We start from the raw sequence: 23,596 nt of genomic DNA on the forward strand, positions 1-23,596 counted from the left end.
TTTTGGTGCTGCGAAGGTCGTTCACCAATAACATCTTTTTGCATCCAGTCCCTTGAGGAGGAGAGACGTGGGTCATGTCCAGTGTGGCTTTACCATCGGTGATGTCAAACTGGTCGTTGGATTGTTGTACGTGTTGAATCTTGTCCATGACTTTGGAAGCGGTCAATTCTGCAGGGGTGCTAAACTCGATCCAAACAGGGGATTTCAAACCGTCGTGTTGTATGGAAAGTCTCAAGCGATCGTCTTCTTTGGGTTGACATTGTTGCTTGAGTGAAGTGAGCAAAGAATCCCACACCTCAGTGATGAACACTTCTGCTTTCTCTAACGGCACTTCAGCCTTGAAATCTTTAAACTTCACTGTGTATTTGTAAGCCGTGGTTCTAAATTTTCTAGAGGAGCGCTTTTCCGTCTCTCGAATGGAATAGTACTTTTCAGGGTTGACTAAGGGTGGTGAACTTGGTTTAGAGGGTTCTGATTCTGGTTCACTCATGTCCTCTTCAAAATCACTGGCATGAATTTGTGCCAAGATTTCAGCCCTGGTACGAGGCGATAGATCACGTTTCTGCCTCTTACTTTCTTCTTCTTTCTTCTCGAATGAATTAGATCGTTTCATCTTGAAAGCAAAAAGTCAAATGACTCAAGTTTAAACACCATGAGCTACTTTATAGTCATAGCAGACCAGCGTATATAAAAGGGTGTGTGTCTTGTCCTTTCACTATTCATTTCACTCTCAAGCCGAGCACAACGATGGAAGAGGCTAACCAGATGGAACGTTTCGTCAGAGCTTTGCGAGGGGTCATTAGAAAATTCTCTTCAGACCAGCCTACGGACTACTCTCCTTCCTTTAGAGATAAAAGTCAAGATACTTGCTATATCTGTCAGAAGAAAGGGCATTGGTCTTCAAAGTGTCCAGACCGTCAAAAAAGAACAAAAACAGGGACTAAAAAAGACAAAAGTCAAGATACCTGTTATTATTGTAAAGAAAAAGGACATTGGTCTCCAGATTGCCCAAAAAAGAAACAAGAGGAGTCAGAAGAAAAGAGGGATTCTTCAGAAGAAGAGAGGGATTCTTCAGAGGAAGAAGAGAGGGATTCTTCAGAGGAAGAAGAGGAAGAAAGAAGACAATTCTATTTACAAGAGGCAAAGAAACAGGAGAAGAAGAAAAGAAGAAGGGAAGAAAATGAGGAAAAGACGGTGAAGAAATTTAAAAAACAGAGAGACTAAACAAGGAGAAAGAAGAAGTCAATGAACTTTTTATTAAAGTGTTGTGTTGTGAATTGTGAATTGGATTGTAAAAAATGGATAAAAGAATAAATTAATGATATAAGGTAAGTGTCTCTGAGTTTTGATTTTAAAATAAGAACGTACACTCACGCACTCATACACAGACACGTACTATAAGGGTAAAATGGATGGGTTTTTTTTTTTTAGTTATTGGCAAATTGAAATTTTATTTCTTTTCGAGAAATGTGGGTGGCCCTGAAAAGGGCCTTTTTCTTCATGGTGAAGGGGTGAGTTTAAGCAATCAACTTTAACTGCCTAAAGCCTTTGCCACGGCCAAGGGCTACTTCTGGACTGCGTAATGTTGATGATGATGATGATAATGATTGGGTTGAAATCACTAAGGGTGGTACGGTAGGCTTAGTCACAGGGTTGACGTGTTTAGCTCGGGAAGGTCGTATTCTCTTCGGTCGTAATAAAGAAGTCTGATACATTTGTTTCAGACTTCTTAACTCCGCTAAAATGTCCAACAGTACCGTGACCGTTTGATTTTCACCCTCTTGTTTCTTTGCTGCTACTTCTTCTTCTTGCTGTTGCTGTTGTTGTTTTTTTCTTACCTCTTCTTCTTGCTGTTGCTGTAGGAGAAAAGCCTGTTCCGCTTCCTTTTGTCGTTGTATAAATTTCTCCAATTCTTCTTTCTGTCTCTGTCTAAAATTCTCCACTTGCGGTAATGAAGAAGGTAACGAAGGTTCCGGAACAAATTCTTGCGAGGAGAGAAAATCCACAAAATCCCAATTCACCTCTTCTGAAAGTAAGTCCGGGTTCCCTTGGGCAGTCTCCCCTGCTGGTGCACCCCAATGGATCGTTTTCTGAGTTTCCGTCATGTTGAATCACTGTTGCATAGATTGACTGCACACAAGCGCTAGCGAATCTATATAGACCAACAGACGTCACAGACTGCTCTCTTCGGATTGGATGCGGGCTGACTGAATTTTGTAACGCGTGTTCGGATTGGTGAATGAACTCAATCCGTTTCAATCCTACCTGTACCTATAAATAAGCGCAGTTCAGTGCATTGATTCACCTGTTCTCGTCGCTTCAAGATGTGGACCGATGTGCAATCTTCTACGCTTGTATCTTCCATGATGTTCCGGACGGACATGCTCATGTATGTCCGATCCAAATGGACCGTTGTCCACAGGACAAACACCAGCCTGTGGATACGTAGGATCTACGTCGAAAGACAAGGATGCCTGAAAAGAGTGCTGATTTACGGACCAACAGTGAGACGCAGCCTAAGGACAAGAAGAAGACCAATGCGGTGCCCTTTATGTTAATGAATACATTAACATAAACCCAAAGGCCCTTTTCAGGGCCAGCCATATTTCTCGAAAAGAGATAGCCTTTCCATTGCCTACCCTTTTTTATTTTTTTTTATTTTTTTTTTTTAAAAAAATCCCATGTTCAATTTCCCTTGACTCTACAAAGACCCACCCTGTTTAATTTCCTTTTTTGTCGCTAGACAGACCCACGATTTTTTTTTCTCCATGTTAATTTCCCTTGTCGCTAATCTGACCCACGATTTTTCTCCATGTTAAATTTCCCTTGTCGCTAATCTGACCCAAGGGTGTTTTTAATGCTAATTCCCATTGTCGCTAATCTAACCCCCTTCACTACTTATATATATATATATATATATATATATATATATATATATATATATATATATATATATATATAATAAGAGTATTGATGATATTGACATTGGTATGACATAAATATTGTTAAAGCAGGGAGAAACCATTATTTGTTTAGGAACCATCGGCCGCGGAAAGCGGATGACCATTACAAGGGAGGATCCGGGGTGGAGTGCAGTGAGTGAGGCAAAGTCGGCATCCCCAACCCATAAAAAAAACAACTATGACGTTTCCTATTTTTGCAGTTAGAAGGTCACAATTATGTTCTGGAAACTCTTCAACTATCTCACTGGCCCTTCGCCTATTCGTTTACGCAGCCCCCGCCCGCAAAAGACACTAACCAATAGGTTTCATTCCGCCGCTGGGTGTGCGAATAAGGAGTCGCTATTGTGACCCAGTGACCACTGCATAAAGGTGACCTTAAGAACATGTTTGGCCATTGAATTATCAGTTAAATTGTGTTTTAAAGATATGTATTTGTATAGTATAGTATAAATATTTGTCTGTCATTGCTTTTGTAATTGGTATCAGTTACTTTTATATGCTTGCAAATGACCGATACATAATATACAGAAATAATTCTTACTCCTTACCCTGTGGCTGGTCATTTGATCAGAAACCAAATGATGGAAGTTATTTATATGTGGGATTATATGTGGGACCCTCGCAATTTTCCAGCCATATTATCTGGTAAACCTCAGAGGTGTCCCTCCCCCATGTGGATGAAAAAAGGATTTTATATCTTCGCGAATCGCAAAACAAAAAAATAAAATAATTTTTTAAAAAAACTCAACAGCCGGAACTTTTGTTCTATTTGATACTATTTTCAGCTTGGCCGAATGTGTATAGGACCAGTTTATTCGAAACTAACAAAGATAGAAACCGTTAAGAAAGGATCACTGAAGCGAAGAGCGCGAGAGACCATGCAATTATACCATACAACCCACGATCAAGTCATATCCAAAAATTATTATATAGTTTTGTTTCAGTGACGATTAATTTTGGATACATTTTAATCGCCTATAAAATCCTTTAGTAATTTTGATGAAAACTGCCTCACGTTTTGTTTCCAGAAAAAGTATTCAAACCGTACATTAGACAGGGTGATGCATCGTCGTGTTAATACGGTACAGACGACATTCTTGCCATAGGTATTGTGTGTCATAGACAGGTATTACTACTAGTTATTTCGTTTCGGGTCTGGCAGCCATCGTACTGGACGTGAGCATCTGTTATCTTTCCTCTCATTTTACTCGATTATAAACACTTACGGCCCCTGTTCGAATCTGAAAATGGCACGAAGTACGTGCGGGACAGTTTGTTTTGTTGTGGCTACGATCCTAGGACCTGCTGTTTTGGTGTTTTTAGCCATTTCCTTTTCGACCGACCACTGGTTAGATTTTACCGTCAACAGAAGCAAGATAAAAGAACCAAGTTCCAATAGCGAGTCAGAGAAACTCCAAATAGCTAAATGGACACATACAAGACACAGAGGAATATTCAGGGAATGTTACCCTGGCAACGATACAGCATGTAAGTATTGGTACCTTTATACATTAATGACAGCTGATTGATACACATTAGGGAGACCACACCCTATCAAAATGGCGGCACACGTATTTCTAGACTCGAATACGAATACAATATATATTTGATCCAGTATTCAACATATCATAGTACATAAATATGGCCCGATTAGAAGTATTTGGTCTCCATTACCTCCTGTTACCTTGCCGTGCAGAATTGACAATTCATTAAAGCTGTACGGTTTGAAATATTTGGTTATGGGAGATTTTTCTCTTGGGTCCGACTCGTGTTAATACCTGTCACGCGGCTGTTATTATACGTCATCGGGATAGCCTCCAGATCATTTAATTTCTGAGTATGTTTTTGCTTCCGGTTTCCTTATTTTCAACACATCTTCAAAAAGGACTGTGACTCAAGTACCTGGCAAATCGCAAAGAAGCTGTGTGGTATTAATCTTGTTACCAAAGACTGGCTGATTTTTGCAAGTGTTTGCGCTGTAACTGCGCAAAAACTATGCAATTTTTAGTAATAAGATTCAACATGCCAATTCCTTGCAGTTCGCCAGGTACTTTAGTCATAATCCGATTCAAGTTGTATGGAAAATAAGGCGACCAGAAGCACAAAATGTACTCTGAAATATGTATGTACTGTGTATTAGACATTGCCATTGTTCTAAGATGCGTCCCATTTTTGTCATGGTTTTTTTTTTGTGTGCCGTGACTGTAGGTAAGTTAGAGATGTACAATAGCACTACTTTTCACAGCTTGAAGAATGTTGGCCGCGAATATTGTGAATGGAGAGATTAATTACCGCAACATTTATTAAAAAAATACTTACATCAGCCACGAGGGGCTGAGTGGTCTAAAGCGCGCACCGTTACGGGTCACTGCCATCTCACCTCTGTCTGCGTGGGTTCGAGTCTCGTGTTCGGCCAGTGTGGGTAGGTGAGAAAGCTTCCCGTGTTCTTCCTCCACCATTTATACTGGCCGCCATGTATAGCCTATCGTGTGCTGAAAAATGGCGTTAAACCCTACAACATCAACAACTGATACTTCCATGAGTGATAAATTTGTGGCGGATAAACATCAGGTTACATGCGAAGAATAGATCTCCCTAAATACAATGCAAACATTGAAAACAGCAGTTTAAGGTGTTTCAGCCGTCAGTGAAATAACTACACTTATAATGTTAGATGTAATTCCTGGAATGTTTGAATAAAATAAAATATAAATCAATATGTTTCCATAGTCTAAAACTAGCGTTATTAGTCGTCGAATTTTTGTGGAGGTAATTATGACACAATACTAACAACGGGTCTAGGGGAATGGACACTATATCCGATCCTAGTTCTTTTTACAAGCATACGGCGGATCAGAACGAGGAAGTTCTAGGTAATGGCTAACGGCAGAAGGTGACATTCACAGTCATAACATTGTCGGCCTTTTCTGTCGCATCAAATTTTTGGAATGATTGATGAACCATCCTTTGACTTCACAGCTGATTAGGAGACTCGCTCATACATATGTATGCGCGAATTAACGTGTCTTGCTTGACGCAGGGTCAGGCTATGTCCTAATGTGAACCAAAGAGCAAAATACGACCTTATAAACGCATGACCTATGAGAGGACGATTCCAACAATACAGTTTTGGAGCTCCCATCCCTGTCTTTGGGAATATTTTGGGGATTTTTTAGCACATGTACTTGTTGCCCTAGCTTCCTATTTCTCATCGCTCAGTTTTTTGCTGCAATTTATTTTCCTGTGTCGCTTTTTAATTTATAAAAAAATTCATATATTTGCATATTTTTGTTCTTATTTTGTACAGAAGGTGCCACTTTAATTAGTAGCAATGGTAGAAATTACTTGTGTTGCCTTGTTTGTACGAAACAACAGCTTTCTTTTTAACAAGTCCATAATTTGAAGAAAATGTATCAGTTACTTATCTAGTATAATATAAATTTAGGCTGCATTACAATAATTATGTTTGTTAGTAACAGTTGTTCTTTAAAAGCAAGGGGCATTATGATTATATGGCACCATTAGTTCCACATCGATTTATAGTTTTGCGTTTTATAGGATCGGAATCTTTACTGAATATCTACCAAGCAGACAAAAGTCAACAGACTAGATTGGAATAATTTGGTGTTTTACAGCACAGTGCCGAGTCTTGCCCAATGACAATCGCGGTGGTCGACGCAGAATGATTGATTGCAGGATTCGAACCAACGCACTTTCGGTCACCAGTCCGAAATAATATTTACTAAGCCACCGTGGCTCCTTAACAAAGGAATATTCATTAACTATGTTCCATTTTCCATAAAAATGCATGAAATATATATTATTAAAACAAGCAAATATGATTCGTTTTATTAGTTGTTGCGGAAAACTCATTTTTACCACGGGAAACCAAGCATAGCCTGGAAGACGAATCCCATGTCATTTTTTTCTATTTAAAGAATTCGTGTGTGCGCTCACCCGTAATAATATGTATCGTCAACTATTCAAACAGCTAGTCAACAAAGTTGTTCACATTAAGAAAGGAAAACGTACGTAGTTAAAAAGGTTGGCAGGTGTCCGTTTGCTTGTAAGCTTCGATAGTGAGTTGTTAGAGAATACGAATACTTACAGGATATGGAGGGAGAGAGGGGCTCATTCGGGCGAAATAGTCCGCTTAGCGTCTGCCATTTGACCTAAAGAGACCCCAAAAACTAAAATTCACTTCCCCTTCCATTGATTTCAACATTACCCCCAAGCTCTCATTTTCCTTAAATACAATGCATTAATAAGGAAAGTAAAACAGTAACTTTTTGTGTCAAATTTTTCCTTCAAAGAGGAAGATAGCGTCGTCTTTATTAGTTTTGATTTATTAGATGCTGGTATTTTCGGGTTGTTATTTCTTGAAGGAAAGAGTTCTTTCTTACTGGACTATATTTCTCAACTGCATAAACGTCATGCTGTTGTTGTTGTTTTGTGTTTAACGCCATCTCTCAGCGCAAGACATGGCGGTCAGTATACCTGGCGGAGGAAGAACACGAGAAAACACTGTTAAGAACTACCGACCGACGGGAAACTAGTGATCGCTTTCTCACCTACTCTCTTTCGCCGAGCCCTAGACTCGAACCTACGCAGCCGTAGGTGAGATTTCAGTGATAGGTAAAGGATTGAGCTTTAGTCCACTCGGCCACACGGGGCCCCGCATAAATGAAATGGGAGAATGGATTGTCCGACTCGCACGGCTTAAATAGTACAGTGTCGGAGCTGATACAATCGCACAGACTATGATTTCGAAGTCGGACAAGTAAAACCGTCCAAGTCGCTGGTCTGTGACAAATACTTTTATCCAATTTTAAAACAAGTCCGGCAAGTGATACTTTTCATAGTTGAAGTTAAGTCATTGTATCTACCTTTATTTGGCCATTCATGCCAACGGGCCATATTGAATGCTTGAATGTGTCTCCATTTATTTAGTTGCATCTTGCCATACTAACATACACCGTCGTCAACTGTAGCGAGTTTGCTTTTTTTTTTTTTTACTGCTTGATTGCATATTGGGCTAAGCAACATAATTATCAACCAATCAGAACACTTAAGACCAAACAAATTCCACATGATTTATTACCTGTGATTTAAACGACTTTCTTACATTGTGTTCGTTCAACACGGATACTCATGACCGGATCAGCCCTTAGGTTGAACTCTCCAGGTCAATGCAATAAACGAACGAAATGCACTTTATTCGACACAAGTGCATCTTTCCTTTATGAATCAATTAAATGACAGTAAGGAATCTTTAGTATGTATAAATTGTAACCCAGTAGTTGTAAATAATGCGAGGGTGATTATATAGACAGTATAGCTGACACCCTAACATTGATGTAGTGATAGGGTGGGAAACTTTGAATGCGATGCCAGCACCCGGGGAAAATATTTATCAGAGAGGCCAAGTAAGCATAAAACACACTTGCTAAACAAACGAGAAAATATTTATTGGATCTGAAAAATGACGTAAAATTCGATCAGAAGAAATGCTATCCAGAAAATCTTTCCATGATTCTCTGTTTCTCAAAGGAACACGCATGCTTGACATTTAAATATGCTAAGCAGAACCAAGAAAATGTTTTTCTTCTTCTTTTCTAATCCGAAAATTTGCTAGAAGTTGGATTTGGCCCATATATCTTCAGTAACCTCCCATTCTACCACCAAGTTCGTATGTATGACACGTATCATTAAAGGATCATAAGTAGTATCCAAATTAAATTGAGAGAATCACAACTGTTTTGTAAAAAATTATTTTTAATTATTTGGTCACGAGAAATGGAATCATTAAATTAGATACAGGATCACTTGGGAACTTCGGTATATTTCTTACTGGCGGAAAACTCCGGATTGGCAGTACAGTGAAAAAGTAGTATAGTAAGTATCACCGGAAAAATACTGCGGTAAACCGGTGTACCGGTAATACCTCACACTTCAGTCGGCTGGCATAGCATTCTGAATAATACCCCGTTCAAATTTTTATTAATTATAAGAACAAATGAAGAGAACATTGTTTAATTTGAATTCATTTCATTGACAGTAACAACTCTTGCTTCATGCAAGTTCACCCATGTCATCTCTCAATACTTTTCTAAAGCAGCAATCTTAGATTTCATCGGGTATATTAACTAAGAACACAATTGGTGTGTGCATCCAGGTATGTTAACCACACCCCATGAGCATCGTTTCAAAGGAATTTCACATTTAAACAAAGTTTCTCTTCCAATACTGAACTGTACATTGTTCAGTGTGTTTTATTATTTAAAAAAAAAAAAACCACATTATCCTAGCCAATGAAGAGCAAAAGAATACTTGTGTCCAAAAAATTATCTCAGGACCTAATAACTTCCTGTTTCACTTCTTTTGCATGCTATTTATAAATCACATAATACATATTTTTCCACACATATTTATATATTTTTTTCATTGTAAGACGTTTATGGTTACGAGCATCCGGGTTGCTTGAAGTAAAGAATGCAAGAAGGAATCTAACAAGTGTCTGGTAGATAATGTAGGTCTAGTTTTCGCAAATATTACATGATTAATGTTTGTTTTGAGTTTTTAATAATTATTAACTTTGTATCCGTTTTTTTATTGAGGAAGTGTGTTTTGATAACTTTTTTCTTGGTTTTAATGGTACTTTTAACATATTATTAGACGCACCACTCCGGTGGCCTAAGTGTTTCGAGCGTCCGTCTTGGGTTCGAACCCCGGCTGAGTCATGCAAAAGACTAATAAAAATGGTACTAACAGCTGCCTCGCTAGGTGCTCAACGTTAAGAGGATAGTGCTAGGACTGGTTGGCCTGGTGTCAGGATAATGTGATTGGGAGATAAACTGACACATTGCAGACATCGTAGCGATATGACTGAAATGTTTTTAAAGCTACGTTAAAAATCCAATCACACACACACACACATACACACACACACGCATTATTCGACTATATCTTGCCGAGGCAATGGGAACCAAGCGCCTTCAAGAAGGACACGCCGAGGCATACGACCCTGGCTGGCCGAAGAGGTATTAGAGCTGGGTACTGAAGAAAACACAATTGTGACGCGGTAATTATCAAGATGTAAAGGGCTAACAATTCAGTGTTCTTGGACAGGGACCTGAAACTTGTTTTATATCCGTTGGTCAGTAGCTGTGAAAGATATCTGGCTCAGATTTATATGAAACATAACACCATGTTATAAACATTGATATTATTAGGAAAAGAATATTAATTATCTTCATATATAAGAGAAAAAAATATTTCAGCTGAAACGAATATCACAACCAGTCCACTCACCCCCATTAAATGGCCAGTACCCTATAGCAGAGGAACTTGCTGTGTGCATGTTAAGTATTGTAATCCAAAAGCTACACTATATCTGATATTTTAAAATGCATGTTCCTTTTATTAGAGTACCTATTAATAAAATCGGGAAGTGTTAATATTGCAGTATACAGTTTTCTAGGTTCATTATTGATATAATAATAAAGGAAACTTTGAACGAGAAGCCAACACAAGAAACAGAATATTTGTCAGGGCCACTTAACATGAAATGCACCTAACAAACGAGAAAATATTTAGTGGACTTGAGAAATTACATATAGTACAAACAGAAAACAGGCGCGCCCCTGAAAATCGTAGGATGATTAGCAGCTTATAAAGGAATACACATACTTGGCACATTCACATAACGCTAGTATTTAACTAAAATATTTTTTTAATGAGTTATTTTTTTAAAAGTTGGATTTTGCCGGAATATGTATAGCAACATTCTGTTTGGCTATCGCAATTGTATACATGACAAGTGTCAAACATGTGATGGAAAGATCGTAATGTAATTATATTTGTAATATTCACCAATAATTTGTGACAGATACAACCGTTTTGTAAAATAAATATAATTTTTTGATATATTATTTTATGAATAATCAAAACAAGATGTTAATAGAAGTGGTAACAAGATTCATCGGGAATTTCCGTACATTCCTTACTGGCGGAAACAACCGACATACCGGTAAGTGAAAAAGTACTATGGTACGTACCACCTGAAACAAATACAGCGGTATACCGGTAATACCTGGCACGTCTAAGATATATTGAACCCGAATTTATAATTTTGTATCCGATTTTGGTGAAACACTTTGCATTCGTCTATTGCATGCAACTCAAAATAAAAAGAGCTTGTTATACCTGTGAAATGTGATAATTGTCCTCTAATTGAGTCACCCAGCCATTGCCTTTTTGTCTACAGAATGAAATATTTTCGATCAGACATAACATTTTTAACAGTGGATGGGGTTGATTCTCGAGCTGCTGAAGTACTGCATCATTATGTATTTGCCGCTTCGACGGAGGAAGAAAATATTTAGCAGAATTCAAAGCCCGATATCAGATGCTGTGTGTTGAAGTTGGTTGTCAAACAATAACAAAAGCTACAAACGGACAGTGGATTTTATATCACACACACACACACACACACACAGATTCGCGATAGCTTTATTGTTTATTGGTAGAATATCAAACTCCAAATCCAAGAATCTGAAATACTGACTTTTGGAAAGCCGCTTCGCTTCCATTTCCTCAGCAAGATAAAGCAAGTGGTGTCTTGAAAAGTGCTCAAGTTTCGGTGTTTGTCTAAACCGATCACTTCTGTTTAGACACTATGAGATTGAGGACGATATGCAAAATTTACTTCCGAAATTGAATATATTAAAGTGCAAAACTATGCACCTCCGAAATTGAAGAGCTTTACAGAGTGCATTACTATGCACTTCGATATCGAAGATTTAAAAACGGAAGCGCCCCAATAAGCGTTGCCAATTATACGTTATGCAAAAACACATGTAACGCATTTTGTTAACGAAGAATTGAACTTTTTTTTAATCAACAACCAAGAGATGTATTAGAATGACCTTAGCAAGTCATAAAAATAAATGCAGCAATAAATTGAGCCTAGTTTTTGGGGAAACTATTTTATTGGTCTGTTTATGATACCATCCAAAACTGGATAATAAAGTGGCAGAGACGCTTTCTTAGCGACATTGGCGCAGTGGAAAGTGCCATTAAAAACAATTGTATATTTTCTAGGCAGGGGCTCCGAGTGGCCGAGTGGTCTAAAGCGCTCTCCGTCACGGATCACTGCCATCTCATCTCTGTCTACGTGGGTTCGAGTCTCGGGCTCGGTCAATGTGGATATGTGAGAAAGCTTGCCGGTAGCTTCTCGTGGGTCGGTGGTTCTTTCCGGGGTTTTCCCGGGTTCTTCCTCCACCATTAATACTGGCCGCCATGTATAGCCTATCTTGTGCTGAAAAATGGCGTTAAACCCCATAACCACAACATATTTTCTAGGCAATGACTATGGAAAATTCACGAGAGTCTATGCTGAAAGTGAAAAGTTTGTCAAACTCTTATAGGCTGTCAAATATCAGAGTTACCCGAAATCACCAAACTAAATTTCTACCTTGCGTTCAGTTTAATCAGTGATACGTGGCTGGATGAACGTTTAGAATGTCTTCCAGCGTAAAATTTGACACACTGACTCACACAATGACGCAGGCACACCCAGGTATCGACATTCGAAGTTTGATTCACCCATCTTGCCTTTACACGCACCAAACACATGTACTCTCCTCGTCCGGCCTCCAGTCTTGACCTTTTCCCTTTTGTTATACGAATGCGGTTTCCATCCATCAGATAGATTTGTTGAAGTGGCCAGAGAGGGGTGGATTTGTTGAAAGGGTCATATAGGCTGATACCTACTAGTACATATGTTCTAAGCCACAGTGGTCTCGGTATTTCATCATTTACATTAAGACAAATATATTCCTGCAAACATTTACATTCGGGTGGATCAGTGACATCCGAGACGTGGGTGTGTTGTTAAAGAGTCGTACACTGAAAAGAGTATTGTGCTAGTTAGACATGAAATGAAGGTAGTTTTACCTGCAAACGAAATGTACATTAATCAGGCGTAGCTCTAGGGTGTGTTGAGTCTAGTGTACGGACAGGACAATGCATAAATACTTATTCAAGCGTTTAAAATAATCCTGATTTGGGCTAACCTACTTTTCCCCATTTATGTTGTTCGAGTCGTGAATCAGTATAAAGCTTCTGTATATTTACAGGCTGACTCGTCATTTCCAAAATGGACGTTTTAGTGTATACATCACCCGGCGGAACAAACCCCATTATGTCACTTGCAGACACGTACTAGATCTATTCGTTGGAAAATTGTATATTTACCTTCGACAGGCATTTTAAAAGTCGATTCGTCGTTTTCCAAAATATATAAATCCATAGTTTATTCATTTCAAAGCACACCGTATACACGATTCACACGGTACAATGTTCATTTGGTTAATGTGACTTTAAACTGATGAAAAGTATATGCTTCTTTGTCTCAAGTCCAATATTATGAACTTTACAAACTGTTAAGAAAAACTATCCTGCTCTCATACAGAGAAACGAAATTGAATGTTACAGAACCCTTCTACCACGCCTAATGTATCACACACAGCAGGCAATTCTAGAAAAGGCACCGTGAACAAATGACTAAAGAAAAAGTTTAAGTTATTCAAACAATAGTCATCTTGAAATCTCAAGTCCCATGATTCCCGTTTTTTGCAAAGACTGCTGCTTAAGGTTCTATTGCAGTATTGTTGTGTAACTGTATTATTATGGGCCCGTGGCCTACATTATCCATAAACAATTGTCATTGTCATTACTGAAAGTATCTTATGGTACGCGCTCAGCATTAAGAGGTTAGTGTTAGGACTGGTCGGCCTGGTGTCAGGATAATGTGACTGGGTGGGACATCATGCTACATGTCTGCGGCATGATGCCCCAGTGCTGATCACTATAAACTGTCACTGCAGATATCGTAGCGATATGAGTGAAAATTGTTAAAGCTACGTAAAAAATCTAAATCACTCACTCACTCACCTTATGGTCCAGTCATCACTATGTGGTTATACCTTAGACAAGTACACTATGGTCCAGAACTTTTGATTTATATAATAGATATGAGAAACATTGTTTCAATGGTAACATAGAAATACTGAATGAAAAGACATTTTTTGTAAGTTTCAATGTATGTTCATGTCTACCACGTTTGGTTGAAATACATTGAACAATTTAAGATTTATTCTTAGGAAACGCAAATATATACAGACTTGCATACAAATGGACATCGCAATAGCTATATTCTTCCAGTTCACCCAGTATTACATAAAGATGATGGGAATTGTTCAGAACTGTAGAGGTTAGTGTTAGGACTGGTCGGCCTGGTGTCCAGGATAATGTGACTGGGTGGGTCATCATGCTACATGTCTGCGGCATGATGCCCAGTGCTAGACATAAACTATTAACCGTCACACTGCAGACATCGTAGCGATATGACTGAAAAATTTTATATGTCAAGTTCAAATGCTGAAAGTCATCTCCCTCATCAGTTGCTTGACATGTTTGGTTGAAATACCTTGCACGGCAATAGTTATTCATGAGAAACTAAAATATATACAGACAGACAAATGGGCAGTGTGATAACTATACCACTTCATCGGGGGAATGAAAGTAAAACTGTGAAAAAGTATCACGATGTAGCCTCTGTTTGCCAGTAGTACACAAGACGATTAGTTAATTAGTCTTAGCCATGCATATCGATCATGTAAGTTACTCTTATTACTAACCCAGTCGTTAGTTATGACAGTGTATTGCAGATTTGTACCTCATACTGGTGACTGGTACACAGTTTAAAACGACTCAATTTTTTTTTTATTTGGCTGCTTTGTAAAGAAAAAGTAGTAATCTATGTGTAAGGTCGTTTGACGTAGGTTACGACGTGTTAGCTATGTGACAGAATAGAGGGATTATGACAGAGAAAGACATTATCGTTTATCGTTCTGTATCTATGGTGCAGATGTCATCTAATCATTTCAAAACTTATATTGAGCAACAGTTGACTAGGACTCCCCACCGCTCTGGTAGCCTAGTGGTTAGAGCATCCGCCTCGGATACGGGAGGTCGCGAGTTCGATCCCCTACATGTCTGCGACATGATGCCCCAATAATGGGAATCACTATAAACTGCCACACTGCAGACATCGTAACGATATGACTGAAACATTGTTAAAAGCTACGTTAAAAAAATCCAAATCCCAGGACTCGTACTACTCGGGGATGGGGCACCGAGTGGTCTAAAGCGCTCTCCGTCACGGATCACTGCGATCTCATCTCTCTCTGCGTGGGTTCGAGTCTCGGGCTCGGCCAATGTGGGTATGTGAGAAAGCTTGCTAGTAAGTTCGCGTGGGTCGGTGGTTCTTTCTGGTTTTTTTCCGGGTTCTTCCTCCACCATTAATACTGGCCGTCATGTATAGCATGCGTTAAACCCTATAATAACAACAACAACTACTAAGTCATGGAAAAGTCATGTAAAAGTTGGTTGGTTTGACGCCATTTTTCAGCACATGATAGGCTGTACATTGCGGTCAGTATATTTGGAGGAGGATGACCCCGATAAAACCACAGGAGTGATAATGACCACCGAGTGAAAAGTACTGGCAAGCTTCCTCACATACCCACGTTGGCCGAGTTGTGATTCGAAGACAAGCGGACAGGTGAGATGCCAGCAATCTGTAAAGGAAATTGGACAAGTCGGATACCTGGGGCCCCACATGTAAAGGAAGTCAGACCATTGAAGTGCACGATATATAGTAGGGATGATTCCCGTCTTGGCAGATGTTTCTTTAAAAAAAATCCTTTCAAATATAGCATGAATCACCCCCATCCCCCATCTTGACTTCTGAATATATTCGCTTGATACAGTAAAAATGGTTCCTTTCTTGACCATACTCACGTAACACATACAAGAGCTGTACACGCCATATTTGATTGTTACACTGCAGGAATGGTTCACTTCTTGACCATTGCACTCGCTGTATTCGCTTGATATATAATCGAAATGACTCATTTCTTAATTGCTATTCGTATGGCCGGGAATAATAAACGAATCAGTACCATTTGTAAACAAGTCTTCGGGGATTAAAAAGTATGCTAATTTACTCTGTTTTACAGGGTTATCTGTCATTAAGTAAATGATGTACTGTCAAATTTACTGTTCTCGATGGATCTCGTATATCCTTGGTCTTTGATCTCTTGACTGCCTTTTGGGTCATTTTTCTTTGTTTTGATGGCTTTTCGGAGTCAGTGCAGTGCAAGTCATTTTGTTGTTTTAACAAAGTACAGTTCTTTGTAGAATTTATCGTTTTAAATATACCTCAGTTTTTCACATTGATTACACTCACCTGAGTTAGCGCCAAAGCACGAAAACATCTAGCCCAACCATTGGCTGTGCACTGTTGTACTGGCGTCGCAGTGATTAGTCATACTGAGGGATAACTGTTGGCGACACGTTCCTCTCACAGGTGCTTGATGTTGAGGAGAAAAAAAAAAACAATTATCTGAGGAGGAAAAAATAAAACATAGTGACAATAATAGCTTAGATTACCCCCAAGACCCGTTCTGACATAGAACACTCTCTGTCATAATATATTATCATAATATATAAGAGAGAAGGTACGTAACTTCCAAATACTTCGTTCCATTACCCTCGATTTCATTCTGCTATTTCCGTCTTTAAAGGCACACGACCATACTATATGGCTTGTTTTACTCCTGAGATATTTTTCTATTCATCAAGCCATTACTGACTTTTCTGCGTTGTACCAAACTGAAGTTACGGGCTCCGAAACGTGCGATTTTCGCGAATTTTGTCTCTTTCGACAAGTACGTACACATGTGAAAACCGGTGAAAAGAGCTATATGTACCATGTTTGCGACTCTACGATGCATCCCTTCTTGAATTACAGAACAGTGGTAGATGCAAAAGTAGGTTTTTACCTACCATTAACTAGATTAAACTTTAGGAGTCCTGTTCTATGCAAGACATTGTCTTCTTCACTTCACATACATGCGACTCCTATTTTCAAAATTGGTAAACTATGAGGCACACACGTCAACGCCGAAATGTGATTGGCTCAAAAGGTTATACTTGTCACATGAGCTCGGACTTGTCTCAGCAGTAAAAATCCTCGAAAATCGCACGTTTTGGAGCCCGTAACTTCAGTTTGGTACAACGCAGAAAAGTCAATGATGGCTTGATGAATAGAACAATATCTCGGGAGTAAAACAAACCATATAGTATGTTCGTGTGCCTTTAAAGACAGAAAAGGCAGAATGAAATCGAGGGTCATGGAACGAAGTATTTGGAAGTTACGTACCTTCTCCTATATTATGATAGAGAGGGTCCTATGTCAGAAAGGGTCATGTGGGTAATCTAAGATATTTTTGTCACTCTGTATGATTTTTTTTCCTTGAGAGTATTTTTTTCCCCCCTCACCATCAAGCTATCATCGAACACCTGTGGTTCCCCTTGCAATGCAAATAATTATTGTATGCAGCAACCATACTTATGGCTGGAGCATATAGCGTAGCTAATTTATCTTCCGCAGAATAATATTTAAGGACTTAATAGATTGAAATCGAATTAAGCATGAAGCTTTAAATTAAAATATACTTGCGTTAAGTTTTGAATCTCAACTTTTTAAGGCAAAAATTGTCCCCGGTTATGGTACATTTATGGCTGATTGTTAACTTCATTTGTAGGTTTATAATATTCGCATAATTATGGGCCGTGTTTGAATTAGATTTGTTCTTGTCAATTGCGTCATATTGGCGTGGTCATGTGTGTCCAGTGCGGGATTAAACCATGTGGAGGCCCTAAGACAGTGGAAATCTTGCCCCCCCCCCCCTTGCAAATTATTTCCTAATACGTTTTATCAATATTATTCCATTGTAGCGGGGCCCTTAGGTCGGTGCCAACTCTGCCTATTTGGTAATCCGGCACTATGTGTGTCAAATATGGACACACTTCTGATTATCTATTCTATGCAGTCAAAATGGAGACAAACTGATTAAAATCAGCAGTTGTTGTTGCCTGCTTGACAGAAATCTGCTACAGTTGTCCACTCATTCCTGCAGTGAAAAGAGCTTTATTTATCTATTACCGCATCAGATAATTTAGCAGGTAATAAAACTTGATTGCGTGACGAGTGACAATGTTATTTCTAGGACATAACGTGTTGGCTCTGAATGAATATGGCGTTGTTGACTCTGAATTGTATACACATAACCATTCACGGTTGATCCCATGCAAAGGTGTCATCATATCTAATGAGGAAATATGAATAAATAATCGGGAAGATGTTTGCTTTCCTAAATAGTATACATGACACGCCATAATTCTGGTTGATGTGTCTTCATGATTTTCCTGAATGAGTTAACACATCCCAATATGTTTGTTAAACCCCTAACGTCAATAATTTTTTTCAATCAATTTCTGTTAGAACATTCTCAGTTTAAATTTAAAAAATAAAAATAAAACTAATTCCTATGTTGTAAGATGTTGCATAAAATATGCATAGCTTATATGTATGGTGTGCTAATGAATGTGCGTGGTTGTCTTTGTTTTTTGCGATAGTTAAACATCTTTTGATACACTGCAGCAGACCAGCCCTTTTACCTTTCAACAGTTGTAAACCCAGAAGAGTCCCATTTGCCCCCCCCCCCCAACCCCCATCGCCGTCTCGTGCCCCAGACTTTGACCACGATCAATCATAGTGACGTGCTCGCAAGCCACAGACAAAGAGCATTTCACGGCAGCGTAGCCGATTTTTATGTGACATTGCAATAGTCAACAACTAGAGAAGCATGTCAAGTGTTATTTTTTTTTAATGACCACCTTTTTGTATTTTGAGAAGAAAGTATGCATGCATTTCTTTTTTTTTAATGTGACAGTTTTTGTGTTCTTTGCATATTTGTGTCCGATAAGGGCCATCCATTTAGTACGTATGCAAAAATCTGGCAAAGCTTGACCAACATGCACACTTTTTTACCCCACCCCCACCCCCACCTACATACGTATGCTTGACGCACTCCCAAGTCTATAGAACGGCCTGTATTTAATCCACGCAGAAACCATAAAGGATTAATAATGTTAACGTGTTTAATAAAACAGTCCACCAACGTTGAATGTCTGGCTGCATCAAAGAAATAAGCTGCGTATCTTCGAACAGTTTGACTAGTGTCCGCAAAAATTAAAACGCCGACTGAACTCATTTGAACAGGTTACGTATTAGACAAATTATTATTGATGTTTTACCCTCCCCCCCCCCCCTTTGCGCACATAAATTATCAGTAGCCCCCGCCCCCATACGCAAGCGTATGCATTTGGTTTACCCCCTCCCCCTCCATACATATGTACTAAATGGACGGGCCCATAAGAGAGAGGTGTATATTATTTGGAGAGACACTCATATTTAATTTTTTTTAAAAAATTATTTTAATGTTTCGCCTGATATTTTTATACCAATTAAAATGAATCGTGCAAATTATTAATTTTTCCGTTAACTACTTAGCTGGATGACATTTTACAAAATTCGTCGATGCATTTTTAAGTTTGGTCTTGCAAACCTAACATTTTAACTACTTTGGGGTGAGTTCTCGACTGATCCGTATGCCTTTCCGTAATCCTTTTCTCTTTAAACATTTTTGTTTTAGGTGCATAACCCTCAGACTGTTCAAGGTACCAGAATACAACGTGGTACACATATTAGAGCATAGGTCTAGAAATGCCTTTTGCAATTCATAATTGTTCAGTATTACTATTTTTGATGCTTGTGTCAGATTTTCGGCTCATTTCACTCTTCCATCCATTATCCACACGTGACCCATTTCAGTCATCCAGTCAGTATCTGTTTGTCTTTTCGTCCATACATCCATCTAGTCACTTTTAATTTCTGGGGCTAAACTCCAGAATCTTTTAAGAACTCTCTATGAAATTTTGTACATACAGTACACTAGTGGTATAGATGTCTTTTCTCTTGTTTTTCAGTTTCAATACTTTTAATGTGTTATCCGTTAGCTCTCAAACCAGTCGAGATATATCAGCTAAACTTTGGACACTTATCAATCAATTCTCGCTTTTCATAAGATACAAACAAGAACTATATTTTCCAATCAGCATAAAGTGTCGATCCACATTATACAATGTGATATATTTTTGTTGGTTTGTTTGTTTTAAATGCATCAGCGTCTAAGGCTTCAGCAAACTAGATCTATCGAGTAAGGAGATTAGATCCTGAAAGGAGGAGGGTGCGTTTGGGAGGACAAGTATGTGTTCATGTAGAATCCCCGACTTAACTATTAGAGTCATTGAAAAAGAGCACCCTTCTTTCCAAGAGTGTTCAACAATTTTCCAGAGCCGATTTATGAAGAAATGAATAAGTGAACAGACAGACAGTTGTATCCTTACTTTTATAACATTAGATAATTACGAGTGTTTCGGTAAGAAAGAAAAAGAACATCATCATAATGATAAGCCCCATTTCAGGACAGGATGTACGGAAATATCTAGGAAGAGAGACCGATAGATTTTATCAGAGTTTAAATATTTAAACTTAAAATCCTTAAAAGTACACACTAAAGTATACTGTACATCAACGTGGCCATGCAGGCCCCTTTCGTGATGTCGACTATTAACTGTTTTAAAATGTAATACTTAAATAAATTTACGAACGTTTGTTATTTTCTAGTTATTGAGTAATTTGCACTTATTACAAAACCTCAATACAGAATTATAGATCGCGGGCCCCAGGTGGCCGAGTGGTCACCTTTACCAATCACTGATATCTCACCTCTGTCCGCATGGGTTCAAGGCTCGGGTTTGGCCAATATGGGCATGTGAGAAAGCTGCCAGTAGCTTCCCGTTGGTCAGTGGTTCTTACCGGTGGTTTTTCCGGGTTCTCCCTCCACCAGTTATAATGTGATGTAAATGTTTATGTACTATTCTGATACAACCTTTTTTCTGTGGATAGTAATATACAGTACAATGGAATGGGTGTGTGATTTGGATTTTAACGTAGCTTTAACATTTTTCAGTCATATCGCTACGATGTCGAAAATAAGTGGTATAGCTGTTAGTACAGTGTGGCAGTTTATAGTGATGTCTAGCACAAGGGTTTAATGCCGCAGACATGTAGCATGATGTCCTACCCAGTCACATCCTGACATCTGGCCGACCAGTCCTGACACTAACCTCTTAATGCTTAGCGCCAAGCGAGGCAGCTGTTAGTACAATTTTTGTAAGTCTTTGGTATGACTCGGCTGGGGATCGAACCCATGACCTCCCGCATCAGAGGCTGACGCTCTAACCACTAAGCCATCGGAGCGGTCACAATGGAATTGAATTAGTAAGACTTTGATAAATCAATAAAGTATTCTAAATATTCATGGAGTAATTTCAAACAAATGATATAACCTTTCCTGTTGTCACTGAATTTTGTACGATACTAACTGGTGTAATCATCCTTGGCAAGAATATGGCAAGTATGTCCTCCTTCATATTAGCATTAATGGTATGTTCTTGTTGGCATTAAAAGACTTAGTCTACGTAATCGATATATCTAGGTTTGTCGAAGTCTTGGAAGCTGGCTCAGTGCAAAGGGGGAAAATGTTAAAAAGATACACGCACATTATTTGAAGTAGATCAAGTCAGTTTATGCTGATTGGAAAATATACTTGTTGTTTATATTGTATGAAAATAACACCTACGTTACAGGTTTCTCTTGGTGTCGATAATTACCCATATCTTGGCTCTCCGAGTGTCGTCTGCAAACATCTGCACCGAATGCTGTATACGCACCTGTAAATAGTAAGTTTTGGTGGCGTGACATTCGTAATTTCATTTGTTGAGTCAAATCATTTCATTTAATACAACGCCACTTCGAATCTGGAATCAGCATTTCGTTTGTTGGGTCAAGTCGTTTCAGTTCATAACATTTCATTCAATACATTGTCATTTGAACTCTGAAGTCATTTCATTTTATACCACTTAGTTTCGAATTCATCATTTCATTGGTTGGGTTAAATCATTTTAGTTCATACTACGTCATTTGAGTAATGCGATTTTGGTAGCTTTGAGTAATGCGATTTTGATAGCAACGACTGCCCTTGGAATGCTCCTTGAAAACATTCGATTATTGTGAAGACAACGTGTAATATTAGTAGTATATAAAACAGAGAGTTCTGCACCACATCGTGTTAACATAGTAAAACAATCGGTACTGGAGCATCGATACCTTTTAGCAGGACTCGTTAGATGAATGGATGATGCACGTCTGTTCATCTATTGATCAAGTACTGCAGATATTTTGTTGTATCGAACAGAAGACAGACAGTCATAGATTGAATATTCTTGCACACATACAAAAGTTTACATTTCAATTTCTTAAATTTTACTAACATTAAATGGTATATTCAATCAATCAAATTAAAATCAAGATCTCTGACGTAATGGTAATACGACAGACAACGTTATGAGGTCTTGTACTGTTGAGCCCTCAATTTACCAATCAAATAGCAGCTTTGACACTTAAGAAAGGTATACAATCTATTTGCTACATAGAATTTCTAACTTTAATTTTCCCTGACAATAAATGTGGGTTCGTTCTGGTAGGTTAATGTACTAAAAATAAAGTAGACCAGAAATGATAAAAGCTGCTAGAACATCAGCCTTTATTGTGGCCTCAACTTTAATCAGAAGTATTTTGTTTATAGCTAGTCCGTGGATCTGTGGACTCTTTGAGTAGCCAGAGAATTATTTACTTATTGATTAAAGACCCGAAAATATTAAAATACGGGTCTCCATTAATTTTTGTAAGTCCTTGCTTTCTGTTGCAAGATGTGTATTTCATCAATTAATTGTTGTTGTGGATTAATCATTGTGTGTAATGTACTAGCTGCAGCATGTTTTAGTAATTGGACACTTTGTCAATCAGATCATGTTATGGAAATTAAACACTGGCTGGAACAAACTTGATGCTGTAATAAAAGAGATTTTGGCAATCCAGGTAGGAGGGATCAGCTAAATTTAAATATAACATTACACTTTTTGCATTTACGATGTGCTTGTATTATGCATTGACCAGTTGGCTGATACACGCACATGTTATTTGTCTTTTCAATTTAACTTATATAATTCTAGAGCTTTCAGCCATGGCTGCAGGGTTTTCCTTGTCAGCCAGGAGCCAGGTGATTGACTTGGTTACTTTTAATTACTTAGAAGAAAAAAGAAACAAAACCTGTATCCCAATTGGGAGAGATCCCCCAACCCCGTCTTACTTTCGACACTCACCTTGAAACTTTAAATCTAACAGAAGGCCCTGCTGATGTGTAATTCATTGGGTGAATTCTAAAAACATTTAGGTATGAAATGGAAGTTTGGACACAAATAATTTGATTCAGCATTTGATATTGGCATTCTTGATATACACCATAGATGTATATCAACTACCACTGTGTAATCACCAGGTGCAATATAAAAACTCAGCATTTGAATTGAAGCCATCAACCACTGTTGTGTAATTCAACAGATAAAATCTAAAATTCTCCACATTTGGAATGGAACTTTCAGCACTCGCAATTCGATTCAACATGTGAAAGTGGAATTCGGGTCATATGACATTGACATTTCAACGGTTACTTTCTCACTGGGCAAAGTATTGT

The 23,596-nt window shown here is 38.4% G+C and overlaps 1 protein-coding gene across 1 annotated transcript in view; it reads left to right on the forward strand.

Moving 5' to 3' along the window:
- Positions 1–4,086: 4,086 nt before the first annotated feature.
- The window catches only part of LOC149803697 (uncharacterized), a 31,527-nt gene continuing 12,017 nt past the window's right edge, over positions 4,087–23,596 (forward strand). Inside the window, exon 1 of the mRNA XM_089953484.1 lies at positions 4,087–4,451. Within this exon, the coding sequence (XP_089809610.1) occupies positions 4,211–4,451 (241 nt within the window). The 5' untranslated portion in view covers positions 4,087–4,210. The remainder of the gene's footprint in view (positions 4,452–23,596) is intronic.

This window comes from Sinohyriopsis cumingii, chromosome 3, assembly GCF_028554795.1.
Source record: "Sinohyriopsis cumingii isolate HCF-2022 chromosome 3, ASM2855479v2, whole genome shotgun sequence".
Classification (NCBI taxonomy): Eukaryota; Metazoa; Mollusca; class Bivalvia; order Unionida; family Unionidae; genus Sinohyriopsis; species Sinohyriopsis cumingii.